This window comes from Balaenoptera acutorostrata, chromosome 12, assembly GCF_949987535.1.
Source record: "Balaenoptera acutorostrata chromosome 12, mBalAcu1.1, whole genome shotgun sequence".
NCBI classification, from domain to species: Eukaryota; Metazoa; Chordata; class Mammalia; order Artiodactyla; family Balaenopteridae; genus Balaenoptera; species Balaenoptera acutorostrata.
Genome location: NC_080075.1, coordinates 74,924,397 through 74,948,624, shown reverse-complemented (window position 1 = coordinate 74,948,624; position 24,228 = coordinate 74,924,397). Strand labels below are relative to the sequence as shown.

At 38.3% G+C, this 24,228-nt stretch overlaps 1 protein-coding gene across 9 annotated transcripts in view; it reads left to right on the top strand.

Moving 5' to 3' along the window:
* NCOA1 (nuclear receptor coactivator 1) overlaps nucleotides 1-23,751 on the top strand; it is a 259,972-nt gene extending 236,221 nt beyond the window's left edge. For 6 of the 9 annotated variants that reach the window (XM_057558335.1, XM_057558330.1, XM_057558331.1 and 3 more), the window contains 4 exons: nucleotides 6,175-6,349; nucleotides 11,700-11,883; nucleotides 17,514-17,603; nucleotides 21,403-23,751. In XM_057558335.1, coding sequence (XP_057414318.1) covers nucleotides 6,175-6,349; nucleotides 11,700-11,883; nucleotides 17,514-17,603; nucleotides 21,403-21,573 — 620 coding nt within the window. In that variant the 3' untranslated portion in view covers nucleotides 21,574-23,751. Of the gene's footprint in view, nucleotides 1-6,174; nucleotides 6,350-11,699; nucleotides 11,884-17,513; nucleotides 17,604-21,260; nucleotides 21,318-21,402 lie in introns of all 9 variants that reach the window. The other 3 variants (XM_057558338.1, XM_057558337.1, XM_057558336.1) reach the window with 3 other exon arrangements.
* Nucleotides 23,752-24,228: the final 477 nt, after the last annotated feature.

The window sequence follows — 24,228 nt, the reverse complement described above, 5'->3', positions numbered from 1 at the left end:
CTGATGACTTTCTTCTCTATATCTAAACCAGATCTCTCAGCTCATGTGAGAGACATACCTGAATTTTCTACCAGCACCCAAACTTGTCCAGAGCTAGGCTCATCAACTCCATTTCCCCTTCCCTCCGTGCCTCAATGTTCCAGTTTAACAAACCTCTCAAGTTCCAAGAAAGAATACATACCTTGCTCTCTTCTACTTCTAGGCTTTTGTGTTTTCTGTATCCTTTGTCTAAAATGTCCTTCCCTCACCTGTCTCATTCCTGTTCCTCCCTCCCCTCAAAGATATCTCCTCTGGGAATCCCTCCCTGACACTCCCAATCATAAGTACTCACCACTCTGTCTTTTTTTTTTTCTTAAAGTATGATGGGGTTTTTTAAAATTTTTATTTACTTACTGGCTACGTTGGGTCTTTGTTGCTGCACGTGGGCTTTCTCTAGTTGTAGCAAGCAGGGGCTACTCTTCGTTGTGGTGCGCGGGCTTCTCATTGCGGTGGCTTCTCTTGTTGCAGAGCATGGGCTCTAGGCACGCAGGCTTCAGTAGTTGTGGCTCGCGGGCTCTAGAGCGCAGGCTCAGTAGTTGTGGCCCATGGCTTAGTTGCTCCGCAGCATGTGGGATCTTCCCAGATCAGGGATCGCACCCATGTCCCCTGCATTGGCAGGCGGATTCTTAACCACTGCGCCACCAGGGAAGCCCCACCCTCTCTTAGAGCCACTTGTTCATCAGCTGCCTTTCTTTTTAAACAGCAAGTTCCTTGAGAGAGCTAAGTGTGACCTTTTAAATCTTTGTTTCTCAGGTGCTTAGCACAGTGGTCTGGTGGGAAGAGTAGATGCTCAATGAATCTTTTAATGGAAAAATGAATCCTAATTTTAGTTGCTGCTGCCAGGTGGCTGTGGTGAAATTTATGGTCCAGCAGGGAGACTTAACATAATCAAAGATAGAACTGTAGAATTTTTAAACTAGAAGGAAGAAGATTGTCTGGTCCAAGGAATCCAAAGTCCAGTGCAGTGGCAGAACTGGAGCCAGAACTCTACCCCTCCAAATTCATTATTCACAGACTGGTTCTTTATACTAAAACTAGGTCATCTGATAAGGAAAACATGGGCAGTTAGAATGTGAAATGAGGCCAGAAAAAAATGTCAGAAAGCATGCTGGGACTTCCCTGGTGGCACAGTGGATAGGAGTCCGCCTGTCAATGCAGGGGACACGGGTTCGATCCCTGGTCTGGGAAGATCCCACATGCTGCAGAGCAACTAAACCTGTGCGCCACAACTACTGAGCCTGCGCTCTAGAGCCCAGGAGCCACAACTGCTGAGCCCACGAGCCACAACTGCTGAGCCTGCATGCTACAACTACTGAAGCCCATGCACCTAGTGCCTGTACTCCACAACAGGAAAAGCCACCGCAATGAGAAGCCTGCGCACCACAACGAAGAGTAGCCCCCGCTCGCCGCAACTAGAGAAAGCCTGCGTACAGCAATGAAGACCCAATGCAGCCAAAAATAAATAAATAAATTTATTAAAAAAAAAAAAAAAGCATGCTGATGTACTTGAAGTCTTATTTATTAACTTTGATCCCATAGAATAATAGCCAGAATGTGATAAGTATCTTCCCCTCTCACATATATATTTTTCCTGAAATTATTTTATCATAAATAAGATTAAAAATGCATTAGGAACAGATAAGTATTTTTTAAAGATCATAACCAAAATAGTTAAAAGTTAAAATGTAGAATTAATGCAAAGACAGGCAATACAAAAATGAAGATGATGGGGGGGAACCCACCCTCTAGAGTCATAAATGAAAAAAATAATTTCTCCATATATTCTAAGTCAAAATTATTTACCAGAGATTAAATTACATATGGAGGAAGCAGTAAGGAGAACAATATGTAGCTTTTTTTTTTTTTAATAAATTTATTTATTTTATTTTTGGCTGTTCTGGGTCTTCAGTTGCTGCGCGCCAGCTTTCTCTAGTTGCGGCGAGCAGGGGCTACTCTTCGTTGTGGTGCACAGGCTTCTCATTGTGGTGGCTTCTCTTGTTGCGGAGCACAGGCTAAGCACGTGGGCTTCAGTAGTTGCAGCACCCAGGCTCAGTAGGCTCAGTAGTTGTGGCTCGTGGGCCCTAGAGCACAGGCTCAGTAGTTGTGGTGCACGGGCTTAGTTGCTCCGCGGCATGTGGGATCTTCCCAGACCAGGGCTCGAACCTGTGTCCCCTGCATTGGCAGGCGGATTCTTAACCACTGCACCACCAGGGAAGTCCCTGTAGCTTTATTTATATAAATTTTACCAAGAAAACAAGTAGCTAAACATTTAGTGAAAGAAAAAAATATAGAAAGTCTACAGTTGGCTCAACTTTCACAGAAAATTTAAAATATTTTAAAAACTATAGCCTATAAAAAACAAAAGTGAATACTTTAACTACATATCTGGCTAGTTTAACCAAACAGAAAAAAGAGAAAAGTCATTGTATTAATAATAACAGAACACAAAATATACCGGAATCTACAATTATGTTTACAAGGAGACATTAAGGGCATAGAGACATACTTATGATATAATGATAAGGGAAAGAAGCAAGCCACAAAGTTAATGCAATATTTCATAGAGGAAGATTTGAAGGAATTATACTAAATTATGGGTAATCACATTATGATATTCTTTTTTCTGCACCTTTATAACTTTCTTTACCTCAACAGTATTTAACTGTGAAATGTATTTTGTCAGGAAAAAAATAAAAAATACAAAGTGCTAGCATAACAGAAAACATAAAAAGAAGCCTATTTTTACCTTGTAAATTTTTATGGACTTCCACTTTGGGTCAAGATGGAATAACAGGGACAAGATTTATTCTTCCATCTGAAGCAAACAAAAAATTGAGCAATAGTTGTAGAAATTGTCCAGACTGTGATGCGGGAAGGGGGAATCCAACAGGAGCGCGTGGTTTCCTATAGTTGAGGCAATGGCACTTAGAGTCTGGGAAAGCCAAGGGAGGTAGAGGTTTTAGGGCACAGAACCAGAGAGAAGAGAGCCACACAGAGAGAGAACCATGGGGATATATAGAGGGTCCTGCTCAGGTCTTCAGTTGAGAACCGATAAGTGTGTGTGTATACACAAACCGAGGCCAGGGAAAACCACCTGAAAAGAACGGAGGGAACATCTTCAGAGTTTACACAGGGCCAGTTCCTCTTCCCACCAGCCAGAATAGAAAACCTCAAAATTCACGGTGTCAAATAGAATACTCAGAAATGTTTGTGCCTAAGTAGCAGGGCAAAATAAGCACCAGGCTAAACCCTGCTCTTGTCTCTTTAGGCACAAGACCCAAAAGAATTAAAACTGTTACCATGTAACCTATCCATGACCCAGACAAAGGTCGAAAATTTAAACTTAAAGGCATTTTTAAAATCTAGCACCTAACAAGGTAAAATTCACAAGCCCTGGAATCTGAATTTTTTTTCTAATTACCAGACATGCAAAGATAAAGGAAAATAAAACCAATAACAAGAAGAAAAATCAGTCATCAGAATCAACCCAGAAATTTCACAGGTGTTAGAATTAAAACAGTTATAAATTATACATTTATTCTGTATGTTCAAGAAGCTAGAGGAAAGCTTGAACGTGTTAACTAAAAGTATGAAAAACATAAATAAAACCAAAATGAAACTTTTTTTTAAAAATAAGGTGTTATTATTTTATTTTTTTTAAATGAGAACCTCATTCTTTTTTTCTTTTTTTTTTTTAGTTAATTAATTAATTTATTTAAAAAAAAAATTTTTTTTGGCTCTGTTGGGTCTTCGTTTCTATGCGAGGGCTTTCTCTAGTTGCGGCAAGCAGGGGCCACTCTTCATCGCGGTGCGCGGGCCTCTCACTATCGCGGCCTCTCTTGTTGCGGAGCACAAGCTCCAGACGCGCAGGCTCAGTAGTTGTGGCTCACAGGCCCAGTTGCTCCGTGGCATGTGGGATCTTCCCAGACCAGGGCTCGAACCCGTGTCCCCTGCGTTGGCAGGCAGATTCTCAACCACTGCGCCACCAAGGAAGCCCCAAAATGAAACTTCTGGAGATAAAAACTACAGTGTCTAAGATGAAAAATATACTGGATGGGATAAGCAGCAGATTAGACATTATAAAAGAAAAGTTAGTGAACTTGAAGATATAACAATGGAAACTATACAAAATGAAATCAGAGAGAAAAAGACTGAAAAGGTAGTAATTTACTCCAAATTGATCTTATAATTACACGATCCATATCTAAATATCAACATGCTTTTGGGAGAAATTGACAAGCTTCTCCTACAATTTATATGGAAATTGTAAATTGTAAATTGGGGGACTTCCCTGGTGGCTCAGTGGTTAAGAATCCGCCTGCCAATGCAGGGGACATTGGTTCGATCCCTGGTCTGGGAAGATCCCACATGCCGTGGAGCAGCTAAGCCTGTGCACCACAACTACTGAGCCTGCACTCTAGAGCCCGCGAGCCACAACTACTGAAGCCCATGCACCTAGAGCCCGTGCTCCGCAATAAGAGAAGCGACCACAATGAGAAGCCCACGCACCACAACAAAGAGTAGTCCCCACTCGCCACAACTAGAGAAAGCCTGAGCACAACTACGAAGACCCAACACAGCTAAAAATAAAAATAAATAAATAAATAAATTTATAAAAAAAAAAGAATAAAGTTGGTTGACTACCAGTTTCAAAAATTATCATAAAGGTACAACAATCAAGACAGTATAGTATTAGTACAAGTATAGACATACAGATCACTGCAACAGAATAAAAAGTCCAGATATAAACCCTTACTTTTATGGTCAGTTGATTTTCAACACAGTTATATCAATGGTTACTAATAAGCACTATCCTGAATAAAAAGGAACAAACTACTGATAAATGCTACCTCAGCGTAATGTTTCACTCAACATTATGCTGAGAAAAAGACACCAGATGCAAAAGACCTCACATGATTACATTTATATGAAGTTTCCAATAGAAGGCAAATCTGTAGGGACAGAAAGCAGATCAATGGTTGCCTGAAGCTAGAGGTGGGAGTGGGAATTGACTGCAAACAAACACAAGGGAATTTGAGATATGATGAAAATGTCTAAACTGGATTGTGGTGCTGGTTGCACAACTCTATAAATTTACTAAAAATCATTGACTTGCGCAGTTCAGTGGGTGAATTTGATGCTATATAGATTACATATCAGTAAAGCTTAAAAAAAAGGCAGGGAAGGGAAGCAGTGCCCATAAAGACAACTGAGGAGGAGCGGCTGACAATACTTTCTCACTTTTCATTTCATGCATGGGTTTTTCTTACCTTTTTCCCTCTTCAACTTATTTTTTTAAATTATTTTTATTGATGCATACTTGACATAATATTATATTAGTTTCAGGTGTATAACATGATGATTTGATATTTGTATATATTATAAAATGATCACCACAGTAAGTCCAATTACCATCTACTACTGTACATAGTTACAATTTTTTTTTCTCATGATGAGAACTTTCAAGATCCACTCTCCTAGCTACTTTCAAATATGCAGTATATTATTAACTATAGTCACTGTGCTATACATTACATCCCCGTGACTTATTTTTTTCTTCTCGTTCTACTGAGATATAAATGACATACAGCACTGTATGAGTTTAAGGTATACAGCATAATGATTTGACTTACTTCATACATCATGAAATGTTTATCACAAGTTTAGTGAACATCTGTCATCGTGTATCCTTTTCAACTTATTTTTATTACACAAGTAATCTGTCATGTGTGCTCATATTTGTTTTTTACATAGTGAACATCTGTCATCGTGTATCCTTTTCAACTTACTTTTGTTACACAAGTAATCTGTCATGTGTGCTCATATTTGTTTTTTACACTTAAAAATTCATGTAGTCAGAAAAGAACAGAAAAGAAAATCATACATAATCATGGTACCCAAATCAATATCTTAGTGAATGGAAACGTTCTTCCAAATCTCTTTTATATGTTTATTTATCTATCTGTTTATATTGAAATTTCCTGTTTTGTTTTTAAGGAGCTGAAATTTTTCCTACTCTGTTGAATAGGCTGTTTCTAACTATATTATGACAGATCCTTCTGGGTTTTTTTTTTCTTTTATGGGGTTAATAAATGTATAGTGTATTCACATAAATTAATTTGTGTCGATTTGTAGGAATGGTTCCCCAAGGTGAGGCCAACTTTTCTCCATCTCTAAGCCCTGGGAGCTCCATGGTGCCGATGCCAATCCCTCCTCCTCAGAGCTCTCTGCTCCAGCAGACTCCGCCCACTTCTGGCTACCAGTCACCAGACATGAAGGCCTGGCAGCAAGGAGCAATGGGAAACAGCAAGTAAGGGGGCATTTTTATATATGAGCATCCCTGATACTCTGCAGCACATAAGAACAAATACAGCTTCACAATCCAAGTAGAAGATTATTAGCTACTATCCATTTGCAAATTCAAGGAACTGAATTTTATTTTACCAGCAAATAGCGATTTTTAAGTCCTTTAAGTTTCAAGTCAATTTTAAGGCAAATTTGTGTGTTTACAGTACAGAAAAGTAGTATAGTGGCCCCCAACCTTTTCATCCCACTCCCAGCGCACCTGAAGAATATGATCGACTCCTATGAGTAACAGAGCTTCGCTGGGACAGATATAGGAATGAGTACTTTTTTAAAAATCATTCTTTATAAAAGTACTTAAAAATCTTAAAAATCTAAAGCAAGAATGGCAAAATGTTAGAATTCAATAGAGCTGAATAGTGGGCCCACGGTTTCACTCTTCTCAGTATGTTTGAAGGATTTCATAGCAACAGCAAAGGTTTTTAAGTCTTCTAAGGTCATTCTACCTTACCTAGCTTTTTGAATCTCTAGATTTTCAGTGGCCTTATTTTACCCATTTTACTGAGAATTATCTTACTAAAGTCATTTTTCCCCCCAAATCGTGGCTGCTGAACTTTTCACACATCACTTGAGTTTTATAAAGGTTTTAATTTGGTTGTGTCTTGGTTCTAATGACAGGGAAGCAGTTTGATCTGACAACATAATAAGTAAGGTAGTTAAAGTTGAAAACTTAAGACCATATTCTCTTAAAGTTCATTGAAAGGTAAGAGAGGAAATCTTCCTGTTAGAGAACTGTGCAGCTCTCAGTGATGACTGATGTAAACTAGGTAGAAATGGAACAGTCTATGTGATGTGCAAGAACTTAGTCTTCTACTGTGTTCTAATCCCAGCTTCCTAAACTCACTTTAGATTCCATGGTCCATCCTTATAATTACTCCCTTACAGGCACTCTCAGCTCCGTTGCCCACCTCTCCCTCTGTTGCACTTATGCCTAGCAAAATGCTCCTTAATGAAATCCAACTAAACTCTCTCTCCATACCTACACCTAAGCATCTGAATGTACCTTGAGAAAAAAAAACACAGTCATGCTGACAGATCTGCTCCCCTTCACAGTTAAATCCCTTCCTCTCCTTCCATTTCTTATTGAATCTGTCAGGCTTTCATCCCTACCATTCCACCAAAAGTATTCTTATCAAGGTCCTTAATGTCCTTTACAATGCCAAATGCAATGAGCATTGATAGCACTTGACATATTTGAGCATGTACTCCTTCTTGGAGCTCTGTCTTCGTTTGGTTTCTGGAACAACTTTCTCTCCTGAGAAAGGTGACTCTCTTCCTAACCCTCAGTCTCCTCTGCTGGATCTTCCTCATCTCCCTGACCTCCATTTTAGGGCCTCAGAGCTCATTCTAGGACCTCTTCCCCATATCTGCTTGCTCCCTTAGTTACATCATTCAGTCTTACTGATATAAATGCCTATCCCTATGCTTATGACTCCTAAATTTAAGTCTCTAGCCCAGACTTCTCCCCTGAACACCATACTGTATATACCACAGCCTAATGGACATCTCTACTTAGAAGTCTAATAGGCATCTCAAACTTAACATGACAAAAACTAAAGTGATATTCTTCCCCAGACCTGCTCGTCTCATACTTTTTTCACATCTCAATAAACAACTCTATTCTTCCAGTTATTCAGAAGAAAATCTTTTCTCTTTCTCTCACATCCCACATCAAACATCCATCAGCAAATCACATCAGCTTCTTAGCAGCTCTCACTCCTCACTGTCCCACTTGTACACTTTAGTGCAAGCCAGCATCATCCTTTTCCTAGACCACTGCAGTGGCCTCCTGTCTTCCTGCTTCCACCCTTGCTCCACTACAGTTTAGTCTCCACATGGTAGCCAGAGTGATGCTTTTAAAACATGAGGCAAGATATCAGCCCTTTACTCAAAACACTCCAACTTATTCAAAATACAATATAGGGCCTCTGATGCCCTACATAATCTTGCTCCAGGATACCTCTCTGACCTCATCTGCTATTCTCATCACTCATTCTGCCGTACTGGCTTCTGTTTATTCCTCTGTTCCTCAGATGTGCCAAGTACATTGCAAACTCAGGGCCTTTGCATTTTTAAATCCCTCTGCTGGAACGTTCTTCTCTCAGTAGCCACATGGATTTCTCTCTCATACTTAAGTCTCTTCTTAAAAAATGTCACTTTATTAGACATAGATATTGAATGTCACCATATTAAACTTCCCTGACCATCATTTCTAAACAGCATTTCCCGCCTCTTGGTCCCTCCTTTCCCTTCTTTATTTCTCTTTATCATGCTTAACATCTGACATAGTGTGTGTTAGTCTATTTATGGTCTGTCTCCTCCAACTAGAATATAAGCCTCAGAAGAGCAAGGACTTTTTGTTTACTTGTATATGTCCATCCTTTAGAACAAGTAAGCACTTAATATACGTCTGTTGAACAAATGAGTGTAGAGATTCCCTATTCCTACCTGAGTCGTTTTTTGGATGCAGATTCAAATATGGACTTGAGTTTTTGTTGTACTTTAGCAGTTTCTATGAACTTTTGACTTTCCCAAATCATTTGAGAAAGAAAATAGTTATCACCAACTCTTCAAACATTCACACTTGCTTATTTGGTTCATGTGTAAAAGTTTATTAGTCAACACAGGCAGCATATAGTTTGTGATCACTCACTGTCTCTTTTGCACAGTGCAAGATACCACAAGGAACTGGGGAAAACAGCCCCTGTTGTCAACTTACCTAGAGTGTAGTTAGTGACAGGAGTAGATTGGAGAGAAGTAAAACATGAAACAAAGACTCATTAAGCAGAATGATGTAATAGAGCTCAGAGACAGTGTAATGTGATTCTTTTTCATTATCTCTTTGGTAGCAAGAGAAATAAAGGGTTAAACAAACTTATTTGTCCAAGAACTGGACAGTGTTTCTGTGTAACTCTAGTCACAAAGGAGAATCCCAGGGCTTATTAGCATTTTAAAGGCAGAGGTCTGTGGTTTAACCCTTTGTTTCTGAGACTTATTTGACCAGGGACTCCTCCTTGCTTGTTAATACCTGTAATATCTATGGAACCTACTTTAGGCCAAAGTTGTCATCTTTCCCTTTTCCCCCCATGATTTAAGGGCTACCAAATACCTGGTGCTAGCGTAAGGAAACTGTGATAACTGCCATGAGGCCAATCAGGAAAGCAGGTGAGGGAGGGGTCCAGGAAAGTGTGAGGAAGGGGTCCTTCATGCATTGGGCCTAAGGTGCCAGTGAACCCCACAGTCTATTCCAGGACCTGGAACAGTGATTGATGCTGCAGAAGGGCTTGATCTTCTTCCCATGAGGGAAGAAACTAAAATGGAACTATTGGCAGGAGTAGTTTGAAAGAACTTAGGCTAATATACAGTCCCAAATATAATTTGAAAAGAAATTAAATCCTAAACTTTTTTCACTAAGTATGACATCATTGCAGTCCTTGAAGCTGCTGCATGCATTAACTTACATAGCCCTGCACCTCCACAGTGGTGATTTATGTATCAGTTGACAAATGAGCACCGTCTAAGGCAGAAATGTTCTCATTAGAAACTGGGCAGTAGACTAATGGTTTTTTCCCTCATCTTTAGCTGTGGGGACACTGTCTGACAAGCATACACACTGTACAGACATTAATGGTCCACAGATGCATTATTGACCATTTCCTAGGCATATAATTTTCTTTGAGCATTTGTGTTTTATAATTACTTGGGGAAAATTTGCTACTTTTCTTCAGACATGATGAATAGGCTGTTTCTCAGCCTGTTAATTTCAGTATGATTACCTTAATTTACCAGAAGCTGTAAATGTTAGTACATCCTGCTTACCTCCCAAGAGCAAGCAAGGAATAGATAAGCCATTGATGGGATAAATAATTTTTGAAATCAAATTCTTCAGAATAAACATTAAAATAGGTGGAATTTTACCAGCAGCTTATTGTTTAAAAATTGATAGATAATCACAAAACATTTGGTGTTTTTTTTGGAACTTACCAAAGACATAGTTCATATTATTTTCCTTTAGATGTGTATATCTGTATCACTTAGAATCTGGGGGGTTCACATATAAAGTTTCAAATTGTATTTACTTGGAGTTTATTCCATACTATTCTATCTACTAATAGAAACTGGTTTAACATTTGAGGTCCTTGGGGTAACCACAGTCCAGACCTTGGTGGTGAAGAAGGAAGTCTAAAACAAGTCCTCTGAAAACCATAATTGGCATTGCATTTTGCTTCCTAGAAAAGACATGAAGCTATCTTCAGGCCTGATAAAACCTTTGAAGTCTTCAAAAATATTACATTTTCCAAATAAAAATATCTGGTATATACTTCTTGGTTTCCTCTTAGTTTATAGCATATTAAAAGTGGCCAGAAGCTGAATCCTTGAGAAGTGACAGCAAGCGGTAGGACACTGAATAAAGGCTCTCGAATTTTAATGTGCATAAGTAGTTAGAAATGCAGCTTTCCATACCCACCCCCAGAAAATATGATTCACTAGGGCTGGGGTAAGGCCTGAGAGTCTCAATTTTCAATGAATACCAGGGAATTCTCTTGCAGATGGTCTCTGGACTACACTTCAAAAAACATTGGTATACATACAGTAAAATCTATCAACAAAAGCAACTGAACCTCATCAGTTGACAGCACTGAGTAATAATCCATGTCCACAATTCATTCATTCATCAGATATTTACTGAGTGCCTGCTGCTGTATGTCATTTATTAGTAGAGACAAGGAATAAATGGAACAGAATATCATCACTCCCCCCAGGTGTTAAGTCTAAGAGGATATACAAGCAATCACAATATAAGAATGCTACCTTTGAATCATTCATTCCTTTGTTAATTTATTCAATGAACATTTATTGAAGATTGATATATATGCCAGGTACTTTGCTTAAATAGGATATTCTCTGTTTAAGAAGATAAAATAGTGTAATAAATTTTAGAATGATTTTGTTGTTTAAATGGGTAAACTTCAGTTATCTGGAAGATTTACTTATGTGGAAAACTTCCTTTCTTAGTTATTTGAATAATTGAAGTTTAACAACTCTGATACTAAGCCAGATAATTATGACTTAAAATGAGGTCTTTTTAGTTATTAAACCCCTTGGGCAGAGTTCAAAGTGCATCTGAATGATACTTAGTTCTTATATATTATAATAAGATAAAATCTTACACATAACTTAGGAATATAAAATATTTTCTTTGGAATTCCATCTAATAATTTAGAAAAAGAGTCCAGTCACGTTATCCCCATGTTCACGATCAGTGGATGTAATTGAGATTGTTTTTGAGTTAACAGTGTGTTCAGTCAAGCTGTCCAGAACCAGCCCACGCCTGCACAGCCAGGAGTGTACAACAATATGAGCATCACCGTGTCCATGGCAGGTGGAAACACAAATGTTCAGAACATGAACCCAATGATGGGCCAGATGCAGATGAGCTCTTTGCAGATGCCAGGCATGAATACTGTGTGCCCTGAGCAGGTAAGTGGCACAACTAGCACACTTGCTACACACACACATAGTGCTCTACATCACACCACACTGCAATTCATTATTCCAAGGAAATCAGGAATGTTCAGTTACCTGTCAAAAATAACCACACTTCTTTTTCTTTCCCACTATCTTTTGATAATTACTATTTATTAAGATATACAATGGAAATTTGACAGACCTTGTAAGATTTTAGTCTCATGAGATTTTAGTGTTTTAGATTTATTATAAAAATGATACATATAATACATTGACTTGGAACTTACCCCTTTATATTTTGAACACATTTTCTTCATTTCTCCCTTTCAGTTCAACAAACTCAGTACTTACTATATACAAAGGTAGCTCTGTGGGCAATAATATTAACAAGTTGGGGAGACACAACATGAACAAAGGATTAGTTGAATAATAGGACAGAACAGCTGTGTAAGAGATGGACCCTATAGGACTGTACATATATTTCTGTCAGATTAGGAGTATATACAGTTAACCACGGAGGGTTTAAAAGAAAAAGGGTCTGATTAGGAAAGTCTTCATGGGAAATTTGCCTAAAGAAAGAGATAGAAAAGAATATTCAAGACTGGTTAGCACAGCATGACCTGGACAGGAATAGATGTTGAAAAGCCTAATGAATGTTAAGGGGATGTTTATATTATATTTAGAGCAGAATTTATGTGGTAAGCTTTTTAGGGGGTGTTGCAGGCCACCTAAATGTTTAGTTTATCTTGGAGCTTACTAAAGATTTTTAAGGAAAGAATGACTAAATTCGAAGTGATATTTAAAAAAATCTTTGGGTAACTCCCTGTAGTTACTATTCTATCATCAACCACAAAGTAGACTATGGTGACTCGGCTATGACCATATAGCCATAATGTATAGCAAGTCTTAAAAAACATGTAAACACTGATTACCTTTTCTATAGAATTCCTTTTTGATATGAATTTAAAAAAAAAAGAAAAGTCCCCATTCACCAGGTATTAGCCTAACGAAGTTAGCAGGGAAAAAAACAACAACTTAGGAACTTCCCTGGTGGCGCAGTGGTTAAGAATCCGCCTGCCAACACAGGGGACACGGGTTCGAGCCCTACTCTGGGAAGATCCCACATATCGCGGAGCAACTAAGCCCATGCACCACAACTACTGAGCCTGTGTTCTAGAGCCCGTGTGCCACAACTACTGAAGCCTGTGTGCCTAGAGCCTGTGCTCCACAACAAGAGAAGCCACTGCAATAAGAAGTCTGCGCACTGCAACAAAGAGTAGCCCCCACTCGCAGCAACTAGGGAAAGCCCACGCGCAGCAACGAAAACCCAACGCAGCCAAAAATAAAATTACTTAATTAATTTTTTTTAAAAAATAGAACTTTATTTAAAAAAAAAACCCCAACAGGGGCTTCCCTGGTGGCGCAGTGGTTGAGAATCTGCCTGCTAATGCAGGGGACACGGGTTCGAGCCCTGGTCTGGGAAGATCCCACATGCCACGGAGCAGCTGGGCCCGTGAGCCACAACTGCTGAGCCTGCGTGTCTGGAGCCTGTGCCCCACAACGGGAGGGGCCGCGATAGTGAGAGGCCCGCGCACCGCGATGAAGAGCGGTCCCTGCACCGCGATGAAGAGTGGCCCCCACTTGCCGTAACTAGAGAAAGCCCTCGCACGAACTGAAGACCCAACACAGCCAAAAATAAAGAAATAAATAAATAAAGTAGCTATAAAAATTAAAAAAAAAAAAAAAACCCCAACAACTTAGTGATATCTTATAGCAAAATAAAAGAACTAAATAGGATTGTTTCTTGTCCTTGTTGTTATCTTGTCGTATTTCAGTTATTAGAATTATTCACTATCTCCAGTATATCAAGACAGAATAATAAAAAATAAAATGAATTAGGTAAAAAGAATGTTACATTTAAAATGTATTTCTTATATAGTTGGGTCTTGCTTTTTTATTCAGTTTGACAATCTCTGCCTTTTAATTTGGAGTGGCTAGCCCATTTACATTTAATGTGATTATTGATATTGCTATTGAAGATTTAAATCTCTCATCTTATTTATTTTCTCTTTGTCCCATCTTGCCTTTTTTGGCTTAATTGAATATTTTAATTCATTTTATCTCCTGTGTTGGTTTATTAGCTATAAATAACTCTTGCTGTTTTACTGGTGCTTTAGAGTTTATAGTATACATCTTTGTTGCCATCTACCTTCAGATGCTATTATATCACCTCATATAAATATAAAAATCTCACAATGGTTTATTTCTATTTCTCCCCTCCTGTGCTATTGTTGTACATACATATCATATCTACATATGTTATATACCCCACAATATGTTGTTAGTACTTTTTTACTTTACTTTTTTTACTTTAAACAGTCAATAATATTTTTTAAAGTTTAAATAAGTAGTTTTTATATTTCACACGTAGTTATTTCCAGTGTTCTTCATTCCTTGGTGTAGATCCAAATTTCCATCTAGTATCATTCTCCTTCTTCCTGAAGGTCTTCATTTTTTATAGTGCACGTCTGCTAGTGATGAATTCTTTCAGCTTTTGTATGTCTGAAAAAGTTTTTGTTTCACCATCATCTTTGAAAGTTCTTTTCCCTGAATTCTAGGTTGGTAGTTTTAGCTTTCAGTACTTTAAAGACATTGCTCCACTGTATTTCTGATGAGATATCTGCTGTCATTTTATCTTTGTTCCTCTGGCTGCTTCTAAGATTACTCTCTTTATCACTGGTTTTAGGCAGTTTGATTATGATATGCCTTAGTGTGATTTTCTTCATGGTTCTTGTGCTTGGGGTTCAGTAAGCCTCTTGATTCACAGGTGTATAATTTGCATCAAATTTGGAAAAGTATTGGCCATTATTTCTTCAGATATTTTTTCTGTCACCAACCCCCTCCTTCCTTCAGAGACTCTAATTACACATATCGTAGGCCATTTGAGTTATCCTACAGTTCACTGATTTTCTGGGTTTGGAGTTTTTTAAGGGGGTATGAAGTCAGTCATTTTTTTCTCTGTGTGTTTCATTTTGGATAGTTTTTATTGCTATAGCTTCAGATTCACAGTTCTTTTCTTTTGCAATATCTGAATGTTTTATCTAGTGTATTTTTTATCTCAGACATTGCTATTTTCATCTCTAGAAATTCACTTTGGACCCTTTTTATATCTTCCATATCTCTAACATGTTCAGTCTTTCCTCTGTCTTCTTGAATATGTGGAATATGGTTATTATAATAACTGTCTTAATATTCTTGCTTGTCACTTCTAGCATCTGCATCATTTTAGGATTGGCTTCAATTAATTGATTTTTCACTTAATTATGGATCATATTTTTCTGCTACTTTGTTCTTTTATTTTATTTTAAAAAAATTTTATTGAAGCAGCATTGATTCCAATGTTGTGTTAATTTCTGCTTTACAGCAAAGTGATTCAGTTATACTTATATATACATTCTTTTTTAATATTCTTTTCCATTATGGTTTATCACAGGATGTTTAATATAGTTCCCTGTGCTGTACAGTAGGACCTTATTGTTTATCCATCCTATGTATAATAGTTTGCATCTGCTAATCCCAAACTCCCAATCCTTCCTTACCCTACCCCCTCGCCCCCATGGCAACCACAAGTCTGTTGTCTATGTCTGTGAGTCTGTTTTTGTTTCGCAGATATGTTCATTTGTGTCGTATTTTAGATTCCACATATAAGTGATATCATATGGTATTTGACTTTCTCTTTCTGACTGACTTCGCTTAGTATGATAATCTCTAAGTCCATCCATGTTGCTGCAAATGGCATTATTTCATTCTTTTTAATGGCTGAGTAATATTCCATTGTATATATATACCACATCTTCTTTATCCATTTATCTGTTGATGGACATTTAGGTTGTTTCCATGTCTTGGCTATTGTAAATAGTGGTGCTGTGAACATAGGGCTGCATGTATCTTTACAAATTATAGTTTTGTCGGGGTATATGCCCAGGAGTGGGATTGCTGGATATGGCAACGCTAGTTTTAGTTTTTTGAGGAACCTCCATACTATCTCCATAGTGGCTGCACCAATTTACATTCCCACCAGCAGTGTAAGAGGATTCCCTTTTCTCCACACCTTCTCCAGCATTTATTGTTTGTAGACTTTTTAATGATGGCCATTCTGACCGGTGTGACGTGGTACCTCATTGTAAGTCATAGTTTGGGTTTGCATTTTTCTTATAATTAGCGATGATGAGCATCTTTTCATGTGCCTGTTGGCCATCTGTGTGTCTTCTTTGGAGAAATGTCTATTTAGGTCTTCTGCCCATTTTTCGACTGGGTTGTTTGTTTCTTTGTTGTTGAATTGTATGAGCTATTTGTATATTTTGGAAATTAATCCCTTGTCAGTCACATCTTTTGCAAATATTTTCTCCCAGTCTGTAGGTTGTCTTTTCGTTTTGTTTTTGGTTTCCTTTGCTGTGCAAAAGCTTATAAGTTTGACTAGTTCCCATTGGTTTATTTTTGCTTTTATTTCTATTGCCTTGGGAGACTGACCTAAGAAAACATTGGTACAATTTATGTCAGAGTCTGCTACTTTGCATACCTGGTAATTTTTTATTGGATCCCAGACATGTGAATTTTACCTTGTTTATGTTCCTATAAATATTGAGATTTGTTTTGGGAAATGCTTAAATTACTTGGAAATAAACAGTTTGATTTTTTTCAGGTCTTGCTTTTTTGTTTAGTGCGACCAGAGCAGTATTTAGTATAGGGCTAATTTTACCCTACTACTAAAGCAAAACCATTCTAGTACACTACCTGAATTATGATGTTTTCCACTCTGGCTGGTGGGATCAGGACCTGTTCCCAGCTCTGTGTGACCTTTGGGAATTATTCCATGTAAATCTTTTCAGGTGAATCTTTGCTTTGGGTAGTTCCGTAACATCCATTAGCTAGCTGATCAATACTAAGCTGCTACTCTCTGTGTTGTTCTCTCCTGATATTCTGCCCTGTGAATTCTAGCTCTATACTCTCAATTCAGGGAGACTTCCAGGCACTGTCTGGTCCCCTGTCCTCACGCTGCAGCCTGGAAATTCTCTCTAGGCAGTAGACTGGGGTAGTGGTAGGACTCACCTCAATTGTTTCCCAACCCTTAGGGGCAACTTTCCCCTTCATTGCCTTTGTCCAAGGTCTTGAGTGTGTTCATTTCATATATTTTGTCCAAATTTTTAGTTGATTCAGGCAGAGGATAAATCTGATCCCTGTTACTGAATCTTGACTGGAAGTGGAAGTCTTTTGCTAATTAACTTTCACAAGTGTTGAATTAACTTTTTATTGAAGTATCATCTATAAGGATATACAGAAAAGTATACAACTAGGTGAATTTTCGCAAACTGAACACATCTTTTTAACTATCACCTAGATTGAGAAACAGAACATTACCAGCCGGACCCCAAAGGTTCTCCCCACACTCCCTTGCATGTCTGTCTACTTCTACAAAGGGAACCACTGTCCTGACTTCTAACAGCACAGTAAATTTCTAAGCTTGTTATTTCTGCTCTCCTCCTATTACTTTTCTGTCAGTGAGATTGTTTTTCATTGAGGAATTTGGTCTTCAACGTAAACAACTAGCTTGTAATTTGGTCTTGTACTTATATCTTTAATAGATAAATGATCCAGCACTGAGACACACAGGCCTCTACTGCAACCAGCTCTCATCCACGGACCTTCTCAAAACAGAAGCAGATGGAACCCAGGTCAGTAAGAAAACTCTAAGCCCAGAGCTGTCAAGTTTTCTCTAGATACACAGGAAACTCTGTGTAGCATCGTGGTTAAGAGCCTGACCTTGAGAGTCAGACCTGGTTGTGAGTCCTGGCTCTGCTCTTCTTAGCTGTGTCATCCTGGGCACGTTAGGGAACTTTCCTGAGCCGCTGTATAACCAACAGAACTAACGAGATACCTGCTTAGAGGATTATGAGAGGGTTAAATGAGATAAGCTTTCAGAAAGGTTAATCCAATGTTTAGACAGGATAAGGGATCACAAATGTTGACCACTAATTGCTATTTGTAAATAAACACAGTGCTAAGACTAATGTGTAATCAGAATACCTCAAAAGAGTTCAATAAATTCAGACAAAACAGAATGCCTACTGTGTACTCTGCCTCCTTTTAGAAGTTTGTTTCAAAACAATACAAATAACAAGGGTGGCCACTTTCCTATATTAGCATAAATTAAGATATTTTTTAAAAAACACAGGCCTTATGCAAAGGTGGAGATACAAAGAAACATGAGACATGTTTGCTCTTTAGGTGAACTTGGGGGAGAAGTGAGGAAAGGAAGCTTCATTTGTGGAATGCTTATGATTTGCCAGGCACTGTGTTAGGCACTGTCTGCTTTATCTCATGTAAACATCACTGTAACCCTATGAAGGAGTTAGTTTTCCTTTTTTTTCACAGATGAAGAAACAGAACCTGAGGCGATTTAACTACATATACAATTCACTAACTAGAAAGTGGCAGAGCTGAGGTTCAAACCCAGGTCTTTCTAACACCAAAGTTTATGCTTTTTCTGCCATACCACTTAGGGCCTGTCGAAAGATAAAACATACGGACAAATGCACATAAATTATTACATAACCAAAGAAGGCAAACTCAAATTTATTACAAGTAACAAGAGCCATAAGCACTAAAAGAAAGAAGAAGTTCCTGAGGTTGTCAGAGAGCATTTATGTAGGAGATAGGACTGAACTGGGCCTTGAAGGAGGCAAGTGAAGGAGAAAGGTACTGTGGTTTTTGGAGGCTGAGGAAGGGGGTGAGCTTGGAAGTCCAGGGGATTGGAAGTTAGAGGGCACAGAGGCAGGGTAACAGTAATATCAGCATAGTCCTGGGAAGCCAAATCCACTGAGCATAAAGGGTTTGTTATAAGAATTCACAGGAATTAAAATTAGTAAAGTAGATTGGGTCAAATTTCCAGGGGCCTTGAATATTAAACTCTAATGAATTTGGATTCAGTCCTACAAATGAAGCATCATCCCTGAAGGGGAACAGTGAGAAAAGTGCTAGTTTAAGCTTCATCTTGAGTGGGGAAGAGGGAAAAGGAAGAGCACTGGACAGCCAGCTCAGAAAGAGGAAAGCCAGTTAGGAAACTATGTGCATAGTTGGAGCATCAGGAAATAGGATCTGAGTCCTGTGAGGGTGAAGAGAGGCTTTTGTGCTGGGGGAAATGAAGTCTTTATTCACTAGAAGTTTTTAAAAGTCTCATACTTACAGAGACATATACTTAAGACAAAACAACTAAGTTTTAAAGTTCCTGAGTCCTGGGATAGTACGTGAATTGAAGTAAAAACTATGCTGGAAAATCTTAAGAGGTTGGGACTCAACTCTCACATCACTCTTCTCATTGGGCAAATCATAAATTTTGTTTTTGTGTTGCTTTGCCTGTCTGTGAAGGTATAGCAATATCAGAAGTCCTTTGAGGTCTGGTCTAAGTCACCATGTTTTTAAGTAATAATTCAAAAAGGCTGAAATGTGTAATTTTTGGAGTTTGGTATCTTTTTTAATAAAGCATTCTTTTTAAAGAAGCAGAATTTTCTCTCCAGTTTGTTTTATCATGCCTTTATCAAAAATTTTTTAAGTGTTTGGGGGCACAAACACCTTATGCTCTGCCCCAGTATTTCATATGTTGAAACATATAAACATGAAATTTTATGTTAATTTTTTTAAAAATCAGTCATTGCCTAAATGCACTATATAGTTTGTGCTCACGTTAAGTTTCAGTGGCAGAATCTTCTTTCTGTGGTAGCCCATCATGAAATCTCTATTTGCTCTAATGTTTTTGTATTTGCCAGACAGAAGCTGGGGAGTGAGTTAGATAGAAATATAGAAACAGATGTACAGAAAAGGAGACGGAAAAGAACAAGGAGAGAAGGAGTAGGGGAGGATAGAGGGCTAGCTGCATTTGGAGAGCTGGGATGGGGAAGAGGAGAGAACAGGAAAAGAACACAGAGAATAGAGAAGGCGGAAGAAGGCTGGTAGGGGGATTGTTGACATAGAGAGAGAGAAGGCCAGGGTTGGAGCTCTAGAAGGAAAAGAGTAGGAATGAGAAGTTATAGAGAACAAAGGTGGGTGGAGGGCACAGAGGCAGCTGGAGAATAGACTCAGAGAGAGAGCTGGTGTATGTTATGTACATAAGGAAGAGCCCAAAAGAAGAAGAAAACAAATGGGAGCCTATGGGGACAAGAAGCAAAATTTGGGAAACTGGGGGAAAGAGGAGGATGAGAGAGAGGGTGAGGAAAGAAACAATACTAATCTAAATAAAGGTTTAATTCATCAGACACTAAAAAAGCTCAGCTCAAGAACTATCTGCCTTATCCGACAGAGTAGAGTGTAGGTGTAGGTGCATCGTGAGGAGAAAATATCAGGGGTTAGACTGATGGAGAAATTGGATGGTCGGGACATTTGACAATTGGCCAATTAAGGTTGATGGAAAACAACTTTTATTCAATTAGGATAGAAAAGTTTTCAGAAACACTGAGTGTAATTGGCATGAATTTAGGGATGAACAAAAAAATCTATCACTAATCTAAAATACTTCATGAATCTATTAAACATGAGGCACAAGTTTGCCAAACGCTGAGACAGTTAGATAGATGCACTTGGATACCTTAGAAAGCATCTCCATTCTTGGTCTGGAACATTCACAAGTGTGATATTGGCCTAATCAGTTCTACAGATGACTTTTTAATAAGGCTGATTGTTGAAGACTAACTTCTGGCTTTGTTTTCCTGATAGAAAATGTTAAAACTGTGTAACCTTAGACTTTTTAAAGGAATACATGTATTATTACTGAAAGTAGTTAAAGGGAAAATTCACACTGTTCTCAGCTAGTAGTTTACAGTTATTTTTAGCTCATGTGTTTAAATGGATTGTCTATCAGGAAAAATAAGTTAAATATAAAATTTTTATTTGTTCTAATATTTTGCTGTAATTCTAAAGGCAATATGTAAAGGAGCTATGTAATAGTATATTTAGATACTATACAAATCTTCTGGACATTAATTTTAGTAATACTGATGTCCTATTTACTGAGCTGTGGTGGTTTTTATTTTGCTAATACTGGGTTAAAGCCCTTAATTTTCTAACATCATAAAGATTTTTTTATCCTATTAAAGTCATCCATAGAATGCTTTTATAACCAGTTTTCCAAATAATATACCTATTTTTTAAACCCACCACTGGATACCCAGACTGAAACTGGGCTTTTCCCAATCTTGGCAATATTAGCAATGATGCTCATTTTCAGTATTGATGGCAACCCTGTAGGAGGCTTGACCATTCCAACTTTGATTTTATTTTTAAAGTGTGAACTTTCCAGAGCCCTGAGCAAAATGAGTGCAGCGATTTTCTTTTTGTAGGACAAGAAGACAGAAGAGTTCTTCTCTGTGGTGACTACAGACTAGAGGAATGCTCTAGTGAGTTTCCACTTCAAGTAGTACCCACTCATAAGCCGGGGGGGCAGACCCTTCTGTCTAAACACATCTTTTATTTGTGTTCCAGCAGGTGCAACAGGTTCAGGTGTTTGCTGACGTCCAGTGTACAGTGAATCTGGTAGGCGGGGACCCTTACCTGAACCAGCCTGGTCCACTGGGAACTCAAAAACCCACGGCAGGACCACAGACCCCCCAGGCCCAGCAGAAGAGCCTCCTTCAGCAGCTACTGACTGAATAACCACTTTTAAAGGAATGTGAAATTTAAATAATAGACATACAGAGATATACAAATATATTATATATTTTTCTGAGATTTTTGATATCTCAATCTGCAGCCATTCTTCAGGTCGTAGCATTTGGAGCAAAAAAAAAAAAAAAAAAGAAAAAAAAAGTTCACTTTCGTTGGGAGATTGAGAGATGTTTTTGTTTCTTTCTTTGTAAAGGCCTTGGATATTGAAAAAATAACAAGGCAGAACAGTTGGACAATCTCTCTCTTGAGCCAAATTTAATTATTCTTATTTTTGTAATCAGTCATTGGCTTCTTATCTGGATGAAGGCTTTTGGAGGAGAACCAAAATGACAAGTTCCAAGGGGAAGATGAAGCTCCGCCTCCGCTGGCTCAGTCCCGACCCTGCCAAGGAAGAAGGGCCCAGTGGGGCTTTGCCTGTGCCCATCCACCAAAGGCTGTCACAGTGTCTCTAAATCAGCAGCCCTCCCCTTCCCAACCAGGCAGCTTGTGTGTACAATCAGCTTCTTCTAGCAACTCTATATCTGTTGGCTTCAAGAGAATATTTTGCCTCCACATATGTACCCCTTCTCCTTTTTTTAAAGATGGATTTAAACCAAGATGCCTCCAGGAAAGAGGACGAAATGAGTATATTCACAGAGGAATCCAAAAAGTACAGTTTGGGGGAAAATGCAATAATTTTTGATGAGATGGGTGAAGGACAAGAAGCGAGTTTTGTCGATTACTGTAGATACAATTTTCTGATTAAATCTGGACAAAAGGCAGCCTGTTCTTTCTGCTTTTATTGTATTAACAGCTGAGGTAGCTAAAGTTATTTAAAATAAAATTAAATTTATGATTCAAGTAGCTTATTTTTCCCTTTAAATCTCACTGTAAATATATTTGATTTCTTGTAGAAATTGATTTCCTTCTGTTTAATTTTATGGTTTTATTATCATACTCTTGATTTTTCTAAATTTCTGTGTGTGAAATATAACATTGATTGAATTGCAGTTACATTTGGCTAGTAATATTTCATTATTTTAATAACTGTGACGCCATGTATGGATTTACTTTGGGTTTCACATCAAAATGCTACTGCCAGAAAGAGCTGTTCCAGATGAGCTAGAGCGTACTGCCCTAGAGTGTCCCTGGGATCATCTAACTTGAGAGCAGTGCAAGGAATTATCACCAGAAGTGCACAGGCTACTTGTACAGAGAAAAATTAATACTCAAAGAAAATCTTTTTTTTTTTTTTTTAGATTGACTTTGGGAATTTGAATTTTCATCAGTGCAAATATAAATCTCTCTATTCCTGCTCTGAGGCTAATTGACACCATATTTTCCCTTTGTGTCTTGTCACTCTGCCACATCTTGTCTCATCCTGGCCTGTGAGTCAAGGACCCAGTGAACTGACTTTCTAGTTCTAGAAGTTCCACTGAAAGGCCAGGAAAGCTTGAGAAAGGTATTGTGGAAGAAGCAAAGGTAGACCCCCATCACTCACCTTTACTGCACCCCTGGGCCTGTGAACGATGACAACATCTGACATTGTGCACCAGCTACCTCTGCTTCCATGGCAGAGAAAAGGCCATAAGAACTAACAATGGAAGAGGAGCATGGACTCAGACATCAAGGAAGAAGCCATTTTCCCAGGTTCTCCTTTCTGCATCTCACCACCCCTAGTTACAAGTAACTCCATTGAACAGCATCTATTCAGAACCTGTACCGAATAAAAAGATTGATGGAAGGGCTCAAGTGGGTAGCAACTATGAAACAGAAACAGGACACTCAGTTACAAACATTCTCTCTTTTAGTTTTTCAGAAAAATGCATCCCTGATTTAATTCATTCCCAGCTTGAAAGCCCAGCCATATTATGCTAGTCCCTCCCAAACTGTTGTAGGAGGTCATTTCTGTTTTGTTTGTGATATTTAGACGTGCAGACTTCAGGAAGTTCACCTTTAACTTCAGCATTCCAGATGAAGTTTCCTGACTCAGTACTTTTGCATAAGGAACTTAAAAAAAAAAAAAAAAAAAAGTGGTAAGGAAAATTGGAGATGCTAACATCCTCCCCCATCCCAACTGCACCTTAAAGTATGCATGTCACCTTCAAGGTTTTATAATTGCACTGTTTGTTTTATGTATGTACAGATTAAAATTATTGCTACATTTGAGGAAAATAAAATTGCTTGCTTCTATGTAATTCCTGTCATTCCACAGGAAATTCACTTTTCCAGCTATTGAATAGATGGGTTGCCTCTTCTTTTACAGGGAAGAAATGAAACCTACATCCTGCAGGAATTGTCAAAACCCAAAATGACTAAATATAATTAAAGGATAATAAAAGAAAGGATCCCTGAAGCCAAAGCTCCTCGAAGTCACCCTAATAAGAACCAGCCCAGTGAAATTTGAGAAGGTCCCAGTGAAGTTGTGATAGTAGGCTGTGAGGAAATTCTAACTCTGGCCACTTGTCTGATGATTAAACACTCTGGTCCTACTGTTTCTTGACCTAGGAGATCTGGTCCAGGCAGCACTTCTTAGCCACAGGATAACATCTCTCCCACAATTATTGGTTTTTGTACTAACATTTATTATTATTATGCAGATGTTGAATCTTACTTGAGGAGGCTCCTTCTTGACAATGCATTTTATGAAAATTAGGCCCTGTT